The sequence below is a fragment of the Ambystoma mexicanum genome, chromosome 1q (assembly GCF_040938575.1).
Source record: "Ambystoma mexicanum isolate Mex_15411 chromosome 1q, UKY_AmexF1_1, whole genome shotgun sequence".
In the NCBI taxonomy this organism is placed as follows: Eukaryota; Metazoa; Chordata; class Amphibia; order Caudata; family Ambystomatidae; genus Ambystoma; species Ambystoma mexicanum.
Window position 1 is genome coordinate 496,905,351 of NC_090922.1, and position 13,483 is coordinate 496,918,833.

Sequence of the window (13,483 nt, forward strand, 5' to 3'; positions counted from 1 at the left end):
GAGCTGGGCCTTGGAAGAGCTCAGTAGGGGTTGGAGCTGACTGTGACATGTGGCACATGTCACATGCCACGTTTAGCTCTAATCTTTTCTCCCTCAGCTTCCTCGAAGCTCACATACAGGAGCTTGGAAGCTCTCACAGCTTCCTGGTGCCTGTTTATGAGCAGCATGGAGGAGCCATGGGTGGCCTGGAAGGACATACCGAAGCTGCAAGAAAAAGGTAAGAAGGCTTTTAAAAAAATATATAATGTGTATTTTGCATGTGAGAAGTGTGTGTCAGATGTATGGTGGGTGAATGAAAAGGGATGTGATGTGTGTTTTTGAATGTTCTGTGTGGGTGGGTGTATGCCCGTGTAGAGAATGCAGTGAATGGATCTAAGAGAAGGTGCGGGTGACTGGTGGGTGAATGAGAAATGATGTGATGTGATGTGTTTTTGAATGTTCTGCGTGGCAGGGTGTGTACCTCTGTAGAGAATGCAGTGGGTGGATGTAAGAGAAGGTGTGATTGACTGGTGGGTGGTGGGTGAATGAGAAGTGATGTGATGTGATTTGATGTGATGCATGTTTTTGAATGTTTTCGGTGGGTTACTGTGCGCATGTGTAGAGAATGCAATGAGTGGATGTAAGAGAAGGTGTAAGTGACTGTTGGGTCAATAAGAAGTGATGTGATGTGTGTTTTTGAATGTTCTGGGTGGGTGCCTGTGTAGAGAATGCAATGAGTGGATGTAAGAGAAGGTGTGAGTGACTGGGCGGTGAATGAGAAGTGATGTGATGTATGCTTTTGAATGTGTGGGTGGGTGTGTGCCTGTGTAGAGAATGCAACAAATGGATGTAAGAAAAGGTGTGAGTGACTGGTGGGTGGTGGGTGAATGAGAAGTGATGCGATGCGATGTGTGTTTTTGAATGTTCTCGGTAGGTGGTTGTTTGCATGCGTATAGAATGCAATTACTGGATGTAAGAGAAGGTGGAGTGACTGGTGGGTAAACGAAAAGTGATGTGATGTGTGTTTTTGAATGTTTTGGGTGGGCGGGTGTGTGTCTGTGTAGAGAATGCAATGAGAGGAAATAAGAGACGTTGTGAGTGACTGAAGGTGAATGAGAATTGATGTGATGTGTGTTTTTGAATGCTCTGGGTAGGTGGGTGTGTGTCTGTGTAGAGAATGCAATGAGTAGATTTAAGAGAAGATGTGAGTGACCGGTGGGTGAATGGGAAGTGATGTGATGTGATGTGTGTTTTTGAAGGTTCTGGGTGGGTGGGTGTGTGCCTGTGTAGAGAATGCATTAAGTGAATGGGTGTGTTCCTGTTTAGATAATGCAATGAGTGGATGTAAGAGAAGGTCTGAGTGAGTGACTGGTGGGTGAATTAGTATGATGATGATTGTTTGTTTTTGAATGTTATGGTTGGGTGAGGGTGTGCCTGTGTAGAAAATGCAATGGGTGGAGATAAGGAAAGGTCTATGAGTGAGTGACTGGTGGGTGAATGAGTATGAATGTGATGGTGTGTTTTTTAATGTCCTGGGTGGGTGTGTGCCTGTGTAGAGAATGCAATGAGTGGCTGAAAGAGAAGGTGTGAATGAGCGACTGGTGGGTGAATGAGTATGAATGTGGTTGTGTGTTTGAATGTTCTGCGTAGGTTTTGGTGTGTGCCTATTTGGTGAATCCATTGTGAGTGAATGTGAGAGTGGATGTATGGGTGAGTGACCAGTGGGTGAAAGGGGATGCATGTGTGTGTGTAAGGCCCTGGGGGACTAGGGATCACTGGAGCATTTTTGTCGAATCCTTTATTGACTTTGCATGCTTTACTGGTATTTTCGGGCAGAGCCAAGTTCATGTGTGTCATACTGCTGTTTAGCTATGTACTCTAGACCGTGCAAAAAATGCTACTTGTTCAAATACCTAACTGTATGTAATCCACGTATGTAACCCCTTTGTATGCACTATGTAACTAAGTCGCCCTTCCTGTAACAGCACCACAATGCCCCCCGGGCTGTTTGTGCGCTTTATAAATGTAAAAAAGAAAAGAAATACCTGGCTAAAATGGCATTTTTGTGCAGTCAGTCTAGCCATTGCTTACTGTGGCATGCCATTTATTACTCAGCATCTTCAAAAAAGCAAGCTCAAGTAGTGTTACCTTGCTAGACTGATGTTTTGGTGTAGCAGCCTGTACATTTATTAGTGTAGCACGACTCAAGCATGATAAGTGTTCTTAAGGGTCTAGACTGGCCTACATTGGAACCAGTTTGGACAGGTTCTCATATTGTGACATGCCACTTTTAATGGCCAAACCAACAACAGTATGTTCTTACATCGGAGTTCTGGCATTTATTGGCATAGCCAGTTTTGTGCCCTGTGCCAGTACTGATACTATAAAAAAAATCATCTTAAAGCAAACATCAGTATGGTCACAAATGGGAATACTAGCATATGTTTTTGGAGCCAGCATGGAAATGGATGGGCACAGCCAGCATGAAAATGTTTTTTATACTGGCATATATTGCAGGGACTGGCACGACAATGCATTGGGAAATGCCCTGTGCATTTTTGGTGACTTGCATCTATTGTACTTTTTTTCATGATTTACCTTACACTCTACAAAACCGATTGTTGGCCTTTTACCCAAATTGCTGGCCTTTTACCCACATTTTTACAGAAAGTGTGCTATGTAATGCACCATTATTCAAAGATGTTCACAGGGGAGGGAGAAGAATCTCCCCTGACACCCCATCCCCCCACCCAAACCCATTTTCTTTAGTTCGGGTTCCCTCGCTACGCTCGGTCGCATACTTGTGGCAAATATTAAAACCTTCCAAAAAACAACTCACCAGCCAACACACATTTGTGGACCAGTCACTGCCACCATCTTTCTATGTTCCGTTAAATATTTAAGCTTTGATTAAAAAACATATTTACTTCTTTCACTGCAGCGACATAATCCTCATGGACATTGCACACACCTGCCTGTGGTGTGACGTGCCCTCTGCTTTGTAAAGGAGTTTAGGGGGGCCTCCACAGCGTGGCTCGCCATTGGGCACCACTGGGCCTAACAAAAGGGTAGTGTGCAGTGCGTGCCTCGAAGTCTGCCAGTGAGTACCAGGTGAGAAGCAACTCAAGGGTGTTTTCAATTTGAAATAACTGTGAGGTGCCATGGATTTATGTGTGCAGCAATGATATTACATTAAATGTTTTTCTTTCTTTTTTTTATCCAAGGTATATTGAAAGAACCTTTCCCAGGCATTATACTCCAACAAAGGTAACATTATCAGGTGCACACAGACCAGTCTAATAGGCTTCTTCTATCGTAGTGGTAGCTGACTCATAGATACATTTATAATCAGGGAGTTTTGGTGATACTAAATCCTGGTCAATACTAAATCCTGGTCAATGATTTTGGAACTCAGCTGTTCTGCTGCTGCTTCCACCACTCCAAAGTTCCAAAATCCTTTCTAGAGCCCCTTTGCAACAATCCCCCCATATACTGCTCAGCTTTGTCAATTGGCACCTGTGAAAGAAGCATGCACTATTTATCATTATTTCATATCTTACCTCCATCGAAGCTCACTAGTCCTTCATAGTGTATACAGTTGGTCTCATCTCCGGTGCAGTCCAGCAATTCTTTTTTCGCACACTCTAAGCTCGTTATATTGTAGCAGGCGGGGCACTGCACACCATTCTTCGTCAAATCTTTCGGTTTAACTGAGATAGAAAAAAGATTGAAAGGCAATTAGAGGAGTGCTCGGTTAAAACCAGAGATGGACTAGATTCACAAACATATGGGAGAGATTGTGAAGCACAGTGACCCTGGAAGTAGAGCTGTAGCTTCAAAGGGGGTTAAACTAGTGTCAGGTAAAATGCGTCTTGTCAGGTCTGAGAAGGATCATTGGTTCCAAGGATGTCCTGACTGGGGTAGATCGAAACTTCCTGCTGAGCTCTCAGTTACCATTTCATTGCGTTGCTATTTCTCTGGGATGTAATATATGGACCTTTTGTCACTTAAGGGATATCCAGCAGGCAGTTTTTAAGGGGAAATGGGTCCTGAAGTCAAGTTTATCACCAGTAACTTTCATATGAAAAGTTCCAAATCTACATGAAAATCGCTGATGTTTGGATGTTAACATCATGGTGGGACATATGCGTGTTCAACCCTCATCCCCATTACGTCCCCTACATTGCATTGTCTATTTCTGTAGAAAAGGTACATCAAACACTTTCTTTTAAACAATGGCAAAGCTGCCTACTTGTTTGACAATCAAACAACATGATTGAGGGCCTGATTTACTTAACGTTTTTCAAAGGGATTGAGCCCTTATAAAACGTGTCTGTGAATCAGGACCTAAATGTTTTCCAGAACCACACGTTTACACACGCATAAGAGCAAGAGCACAGCTGTTTTAATCACCGAAAAAAGAAGGGGTTCCTTTCCGATAATAGACACTGAAAGTGTGAGTAGCTTATTCAGCACTGCCTAATTTCTGGGAAGACTGTCACTTGTGAGTACCAGTATGGAGAGACACAGTCCAAGATTCTCTACTCGCAACTTGCACGCAACATAGTTCGATCTCTTGGGTTATCAAACTTTGGAAAATAACAACATCTTAATAGCGGCTTGCACCATGACCTGCAAGTACTATAGATGACTGTAGTTGCTGGGTACCATGTCTAAGAAGTTCAGTTTTTAATTTCTTAGCATTCCGGGCCTACATAGTAGTTAATGACTTCTATTGGACAAATCCTAAAGTACTGGTGGAAGAATACAAGCAAAAAAGCAGGATGAATGACTCCAAGCACCATTCAGAGTGGGGAGTGAATAGTTGGGAAATTAGGTGACAAGTGCGTGGTCTTTGGCTTTTTGCCAGTGGCCCTTTACATGTCATGATTTGTTGGCTCTAATTTACTGGTGATGAGGTCCAACCACCAGCATGCACTCTATTGTTATTAGAATAGCATGGGCTGCATGAAGTGTCAAACATGTAATGGGTCCACTAAGTAATACCTAGAGCCCAGTAGAAATGTAGTTCCCGTTCTGTAGATCTTTCAAACTGTCCCACCTCAAGTATGTATTTTTTCATTTATTGATTTATGTATTTATATATAGGGAGGAACAATGCTTGTTTGATCACAAAAGAATGCACAATAGATAAGAAACCAGATTTGACGGGAAACAGTGAGCTTCTTACAGTGGGGTGAGTTTCAGTGATATTCTGTCCAGTTTGTGGTGTAAATGGAACAGTCACCAGGGACAAACACATAGGTGGACATACATAGATTAAGGGCAACCAATATTAGATATTTTTAAGTGCAGATAGGCGGTCTATCCAGCTGTACTACGGATGTGACCATGATGAAGTGCCTGAGTGGAGGCAGAGAAATTTAGGGACAGAGGCAGGTTAGAGGCGAGGGAACCATTTTATCTAGAAGGCAGATGAGAGGTGGGTCAAGAGGTTAGCTCAGAGGGAAGGAGGTAAACTTTTAGTTTAGTTTTGAACAATTCCATGTGGACTGTTTCTCGGATGTCCGGCAGAAGGGAATTCCATGCAGGGAGGGTGAGGTGCAACAAGATTAGTTGAGGAGGCAGAGCAGAGATTAGGAGAATGCTCATAGAATTGGATAGAGGAGGATAGATACAATGGTGCCTTACTGTGGATAGATTTGTGAACCACGAGAAGATACTTAAATTTTGCCCTGTTTTGCAACATCAGACATCCAGTCTGGTGACGGTTCAAGGACATAGGTGTTGCTAGGTAGGATTTTCATATTTATGATAAATCTTCTTGACCTTGGTCAACCCTAGAACGTTTTGCTTTGACAAGGTAACTATTTTACCTTTTCCCTAGGTGAACGGGAATCTTGTTGCCCCTGTCACCTAGTCTTTCACTCTTTTTATGGCTGCCCTTTTTATTTCTCTCTTATACTTTCCTGCAACTTTTGGGCTCAGACAGGGATGCTCCCCTGTTAATTTCTCTTTCATGTACTTGGGTGAACTACAGTTCCCAAGAAGTAAAGAGGGATTTTCATCCGCCTTTACATTTTATATAGTGAGCCAGCAGATCCCACCTTATGTGGAGTCCTGGGGGATACATTGTATCCCTTTCTTACTTACCTGTACCATTTTTGTTACAATTGCAAGTCTTCTTGAATGGCTGGTGGCAGTGGTTTTACCTTGATGACTTTTAGTCGTGTTTCTCGCAGGCTGTTCATTCATCCTTGGTAATGCACAGAAGGACCACCATTTTTCTAAAATGGTGGGATCCATCTTTTTTTGCCATTTCGTGCTTGTTTGTAGTTTCAGAGGCCTTCCCCTCCATTTTTAGGTTTGAATGACAGCAGTGGGAATTTTGTCTTCTGCAGGAATCCTTTGTATTCCTGCCAAGACTCCAGAGTGGCTGAGTAGGCAGGAAGCGAGGGAGGAGCCCAACACTCTGCAGCCCTTTGTATTTCTTTATTATTATTTTTTTTTGTAATTCGTTTATTCTCTTATCACAAATAGAAACACTCCTTTACAATTTGATACAAAATTACAATCTTAACATTTAATTTTTCAATAAAACACCAAAGAGTCAAACCCCTCCTCCCCTATTCTTGGGTAAGTCTGGGACGGGCCGGAGATCAAACAACTCCCTTTACAGGAATGATTACTTCCTCCTTTCCCTACCTGAACCTCTCTCCCAAGCGGGGGCCTCCCTTATTTCTCCTTGGTTCTTTTAAAAACTTTGCTCTATACCTAGAATTTCACTTTTCTATAGCTGGGGTGGCTTCTTGCATTGCCGTCCAGTTTCGCCCTTCTCACCTTACCTTGATGGTGATTTATCTTTCTCTAGGAGGTGTAGAGACCTTAATAGGCTTACCACCACTGCTGTCATCTGGAATTCCTGGACCAATATCATTCTATGCCACATATCTCCGATGTTAACCACTCAATCCTTTCCACAAATCTTCCTAGCTTGTTAACCCTTCTGTCCCATGTTCCTCCACATTCCATTAGTAGATGTCTGAGGGACTGGTTTGCTGGCACTGCACACCCCTCACAATATGCCACTGCTTTCTCCCCCTGTTTTCGAATATCTAGTATTTCCCCAGTTGACAGAATATTCAGCCTAGCCCTAAGAAAGTTGTTTCTAATCTTTTCGTCTGGGAATTTGTCTAGATATCGTGGAAGAGATCCTAGTTTTTTGCCTATAACCCAGAATGTGCTCTGAGGAAATTATGATGTTACTTTGGCAGTGGTTTATATCCAGTCCATCAGTTCCAACGTTTTATCTTCAGGGAGTTCCCAAACAGTATTTCTTGACCTAGATCTATTTTGGCTAGCACAGTTTCTACTCTCAATTCTAATCCCAGCATGCTGCTGAATTTTAAACTACCATGGTGTACTTTAATATCCTCATATAGAGAGCTTACTTTAGTATTTATAATCTCTATATAGAGGGAGAGCAGTTTCCATTCTGCCAAGCAGCCTAGGGATTTTAGTCCAAGTTCATAACGCAAGTGCCAACATGGGGTACTCCATGGTAGATTTAATGCCCCCTTTCAAATTCTACCCTCCAACTTGGACCAATTTAGTTCCCACAGTTGTGGTTTAGCTTCTAGGCCATACAGTAGTATTGGAACTATTTTAACCGAATAGTATTTTATCATCGGATTAATGGAGAATTTGCAGTTTCTAAGCTGGATTTTTGTCAGGTGAGGGATTAGTGAGAGTGATTTAGTGAGGATGTCCTGTTCTACTTTGTATATTGGTGGGCTTGCATATATCTTATAGCCCAGATATACTAGTTCTTCAACTTGCAGGATTATTTGTCCTTCTAGTGTCCAGTGTTTAAAGTATATCTTCTTTTTGGGGTGTTGAATACCAAGAATACCAAGAACAACCCGTTCAACAGTTGTTGTAGACCAATAGCAGTTCTATCTAGCAGTACGATGTTGTCGGCGTGGGCCAGCCAAAATATCTTTTTCACATTTAGCTCTGGACTGGCCAAAGCTGATGAAATTAGATGTTCCCTTGCATCTGCTAGAAATAGATTGAAGAACGTGGGAGCTCCCATGCATCCCTGCCTGACCCCTCTTTCCACTGACACTGATTCGGACAAATGACCCTTATCATCAAGACGTACCCTTACTGTGGTCCCTCCGTGGAGTTCCCTTATCATTGACAATAATGATTCCAGAAATTCCTTTTCTCTTTAACTTTCCCCATAATTTTGATCTGTCAATCTGGTCGAAAGCCTTAGAGAGGTCGATACAGGCTCCATATAATGGTGTACCTCCTTTATTTATGGTGGTTTCACTAAGCAAGTTTAGTATAATCCCATTCAGTGCTGTCGATAGCCCTTTCCTAAATCCTGTCTGACAGCAAGATAGAACTTTCTCCTTTTCCTCCCAGGATGAGAGCTCATTCATTAGTAACCTCATAAATATTTTGCTCTCGATATCAAGGAGGGTGATAGGACGATAGTTAGAAGGATTTGACCTGTCGCCCTCCTTCAAAAATGGTATTACCAATGCTGTTTTCCAGGATGGGGGAAAGCTCCTCTTACATAGAATCTCATTGAAGAGCTGTTTTAGTAGTTTAGCCCACAGTGCTGGATTCCTTCTAAGCATCTGGTATGTAAGGCCGTTTGGGCCAGCTGCTCTTGATAATGAGGCCTTATTTATTACCTCTGCTATCTCCTCCTGCTCGAGTCGTAGCACCTATTCACTCACTAATGGTGTGTATTATGGCTCCTCTTGCACTCCTCCAAAAGCTTTTGTGGTATGTTCTATCCACTCCCTTTCAGGCACCAAATTGCACAAAGAGCTGTTGGGCTGAGGGTCTTGTTCCCATATTACAGACCAAAAATGTCTTGAGTTTGATTCCGAGACCAATTTTAGCATTTGCTCTCCCTCTCTTTGCTGGAGTAGAATTTTTTGATTTTTTACCCAGGCTTTATAGTTGTTCCTAATAGTTTTTATTTCCAGATTATATGTTTTTTGATCTAGTTTTAATGCCTTTAGACCTCTGATACTTTTTCTCAAGCTTCTCTTTCTTACACAGGTTTCCTCATCAAAACTATGGGTGTGTTTATACTGTATGTGGTCTAGGAGAGATTTCGGGGGAACCAGTGACCAGATGACATTGACAAACTTCTCTGGTTGACAAAGCTCTTGAGCTGTTTGCTCTGTGATACTTTGTAATTTTTTGTTTAGCTCCCGCCTCAACTGTATTTCACCAGCCTTGGCTTCCCTTTTATCCCCATTATCTCTTGATTGTGTTCTAACTTTGTGAATACAGATAGGTCTGTAAATGAGAGCTCCAGTCTCGAATGGTCACTTGCCCCTTCATGTTTGACCTTTAATTCGGAGTTACAGGAGAACAATCCCTCACTGACAAAGATGTAGTGTAGTGCTGAGGCTGAATCGCCTCTGTGCCATGTCATATTTGGGTCCTCACTTCCTTGTGGTGCCTCATTTAACATTTTCAACTCCCATGTATTGGTGAATTCTAACCAGGCCTTCTCCTTATTCAGTAGCTTCTGAATCCCTCCTTCCCCAGATTTCTAATTCCAGTATACACACTCTGCATTGAAATCCCCCGCCAGCTATATGTTTGCTCCTTGCCACTCAGTCTTAATCTTCCCCATTAGCTCTGTTAGCTTTCCCAGAAAAAACCTGGATTTTGGAGGATGCAGGGTTCCAGTATACATTTATCACAATAAAGACAGGGTTTCTCGGGATTGAGGCCAGTTGTACTTTACATGCTAAAATAACTATTTCATCTTTCCAGACAGGGACAACATGTTTGATAGAGCTACTTTTACAAGCAATAAACAAACCTGCCATGGGGCGACCCTTTGCCTTTTGGCTGGCTGGCAAACAGAATGTTACAAACCCTTCAATCTCTATTGGGTTTACCAGCCACGTCTCTTGAAATATAAGTATGTCCATCATACCAAAAAGGTAGTTTATTATGTCACGTGTGTTCCAGCTCACCATATGGAGCCCTTTTTGGCTAAAGGATCTGGGTGCCTAGGCCTATACTTTTTAGGACTTGCGATAGAATGTCTGGCAGGGCTGCCAGTGTCTTTTCCTGTATTGGAGTTCCTTGAGCAGAGCCACTGCTCCTATTTCCCCCTGGCCCCCGTGGGCCTCTTCCATCTTGTTGCTGGTACTCTCTTTGTCTGTCCTTCAGTTGTTTCTAGGAGAAAGGGATGATGTTGGGTGACTTGCTGTACACTGCTAATCCTTCTCGTTCGAGATCTCTAGTTGCTTTCAGGATTGCAGACTGCGCTTTTTTGGAGCCCAGCCCTATCTCCACCATGAAGGAGTTGCTCCTATCTGGAAATTTTACATATTCAATTTCATCTGTGGAAAACAGAAAGAGACATTTTTTATTTTTTTTATTTACACAAGATCACAGATCTGCTCAGGGATTTAGGTTTTACTGATTTTACTGTGATCTTCAACCATAGTTTTGGTATTTCAAATTCCATGGAGATGTCATCTGATTTGTCTGTTTCATTTCCCTGTGCCTCCAACTTCTCTTCATTTTTTGGCTCTGGCAATCCCACTCTCTTTGACTTCCCTTCTCCCATTCCCATCTGTGGGATAGTTTGAAACTTTCCTTCCCCAAGCTCACAATCACTGATGGTGGAATCTGCCTCTGGCCGTTCATTCGCTGCTTTGGATCTTCTTTATTCGCCCTCGTAAATATCGGGCCAGTTTTATGTTTAAGCCTTCCATAGCAGTACTTCTGCTCCTAGTTTGGGCGGCTGCTCCCCCCAACTGTCGATTCTTCTGAGTAAATATTGGGCAAGCCTCAGGGGTTTGTCTCTTTGGACTTTAGGAATGTTGTCTGTTTTTGTTTGTATTTCAGATTGAAGACCAATGCTCATTCTCACTATATCAGGGTGGTCGTTTGGATTCAGCCATTCAGCGCTGTCTGCCCTTAACTAGTTGTGAACAGGGCTCTCTAGGTTATTAGCTTCTAGTTCTGAGCAATTCTCTGTATCTTTCTTCAATGATGTTTTTGTTTTTATTTGTTTTCCTTTTCCCACGTCCCTTTGTTTATTTTCTACATGTACACCTTGAGTATTCTGTATTTTTTGTTTTTTAGATTTTTTGTCTTTTTTTTTTGTCAAGTGAGTATAGGTTTCCATTTCGGTGTTCTTTCCCTTCTGTCTTTTCTTTGTCTTTCTTCTCCTCCTATAATTTTGGTTGCTTGTTTCAGCCCAATTTGAAGCTGACTTGTTTGGTGTTCCCTTTACTCCATCCCCAGGTGTTTGTTGGTTCTCTCTTGTATTTACATCTTGATCTTCTAATCTTTGGGCCGTCCTCAAAAGTTCTTCTATTGTCGATTAGAAAAGAGGTGCATCTTTGGATATTATGGGATTTGCCTGCCCAGTTTGACTCTCTTCTTCCCTCTGTTTTGGTTTATCCCGTCAATGTCGCAGAACCTCCTGAAGCTGGTTTCTCTCTTTCTCTTAATTTTTCCCATTTTCCATCATTAATGCATGGAGGAGGTCAACATCTTTACTTTGATTTGTATTTTCTCTTTTGACCTCTATTATAGATGGTAGTAATGTGACATTGATCACATTACTGAGGCCAAACATGGACGCATCACATTTCGCCATTTCATTTGTGAGTTCCAACAATATCCCTGCTTGCGATTGTACCTCTCCTCTTAACATTTCGAAGACCGAGACCAGGGAATTTAGGACGTGGTTTAGGGCACTCAATGTTGCTCCACTTGGTGTTATAGCTTCTTCTGTTTCCCCCTCTCTTCCATCTACAAGGTCTTTATTTGGGGCAGTTGCGTCTATGCCTATTTTTCTTCTTTCCTCTTCTTTTCCAACATTACTGGTACTCTGTTCCTCATCTGCGTCCTCTCGTGTAGCCTGTTGCTGCAGCTCTTCTTCCAGAGTGTTTTCACTCCCTCTGCTGCTTACTGCAGGACAAATCCAATTTAAATCTGGCTGTTCTACAAGCTTGTGCATGCTTCTACATCTTCTATTTCCAAAGTATTCCTTGATTTTCTTTTGAATGTTCTTGGTGGTAACCGTGTATTCCAAACCCCTTTTCCAATGATTCATCTGCTCAATATGACTCTCTTTCTCAATAGACTCTTTTTCAAATGACTGACTTGCCTCATGAACTTGGGCCTTAGTTTTTAGCTAATTATTGGCTAGGCTCTCTGGTACACCACCTGTTAAAGGTGTCCCTGTTGTGGTGGAGTGTGCCACAGGTTCCAAATACGAGCCCTCCCACTCTGGTACCTTTGTTAGGTCTAGATGGGCTGTGCTCCTTCATTTCAATTTTATCTCGATGGGGGTGTTCTTGTCCAACTCAAGATAACCCAAGCGGCCCTCGGCTTCGTGTGTACTTCTGTACTGATGTACTTCTGGGAAGCAAGTGCAGGGTATACATAGTATGCAGGGATGGAGTAAGCAAAGTTTTCCAGAAATGTTGCACAGAGTATCAAATGAAGGGAGCAGGGTAGCAGTGTTACAGATAAAAAATTGTGAGGATGCTCAAAGATACAAAAGACCGCAGTCACCTCCACACCATAACTTTTGTGCCAATAGTACAACTAGTAAGGCTGCATGGATAGAAGGTTCCAAGGCAGTTTAATCTCACAGTAACCGCCTAGCAGATTTAACAATGGGCAGAGGGAACACACTATGTAGCATGGGAGCTCAAAAACATAAAGTCTGCAGTCACTCCCATGCGACACGTTTGTTTGTAGTCTGCAAATCTCCGTTCTTAATGAATGACACAGTATCACTCAGGCCTCAAAGGTATTCGACCCACGGTGGAATGAATGTTTAGGTAGGCAGCGGAACGAGAGAGCCGTGGAGGATATTCAAGAGCTTTGGGAGCACACTTTCAAGACACTTAACAAACATACAGAGCTCATCTCGTTGTTATACATTACAGCATGAGGGCAGACCCAGCAACGTAACAACACAGCGCAGGCACAAGCAAGCTAGACAACGCCTGTAAGGCCCTTATCACAGTCAGGCTGTAGTCTATTTCTCTAACTCCCACTCAGCGGAGCTCAGCTTAGGCAGCCTGCTTTGCTCAAGCGACTCCTGCGGCTCCAACGGCCCCCCCGCCCCAGTGGCTGCCATGCTCCTGGGCTTCGGGGCTCCTTGCGGGATCCTTGCGAGGTCATAGACTCACAGGACTCACAAAGCGCGCTGCCCAGGATTCGAGGAAAGGACCTCAGTTTACGGAGGCACTCGATATGCTCGACCTGCTGCAATGCTGCACTGACTCAAGCTGCACCTCACAGGTTACCGGAAACAGAAACAGAAAGAGGCCGCTTCCGAGTCTTGGCATATTGACGTGGAGGTTTGTATTTAATCTTGCCTGAAAGGAGACTAGTATCAATGGGGGACTGGCTGCCCTGAATGCACAGCCATACCGCCCCTTTCTGTAAAATGCAGGAAGAGATTGCTGATGTTGTGCTGTAGTTCCAATACTGCAAACCTGAAAGCTGCTGACAAGTCTAC

General features: G+C 43.0%; 1 protein-coding gene across 1 annotated transcript in view; it reads right to left on the reverse strand.

Annotated features, from left to right (window-relative positions):
• The window catches only part of LOC138529508 (phospholipase A2 inhibitor and Ly6/PLAUR domain-containing protein-like), a 144,453-nt gene that overhangs the window by 43,666 nt on the left and 87,304 nt on the right, over window positions 1–13,483 (reverse strand). Inside the window, exon 4 of the mRNA XM_069640837.1 lies at window positions 3,540–3,689. Within this exon, the coding sequence (XP_069496938.1) occupies window positions 3,540–3,689 (150 nt within the window). The remainder of the gene's footprint in view (window positions 1–3,539; window positions 3,690–13,483) is intronic.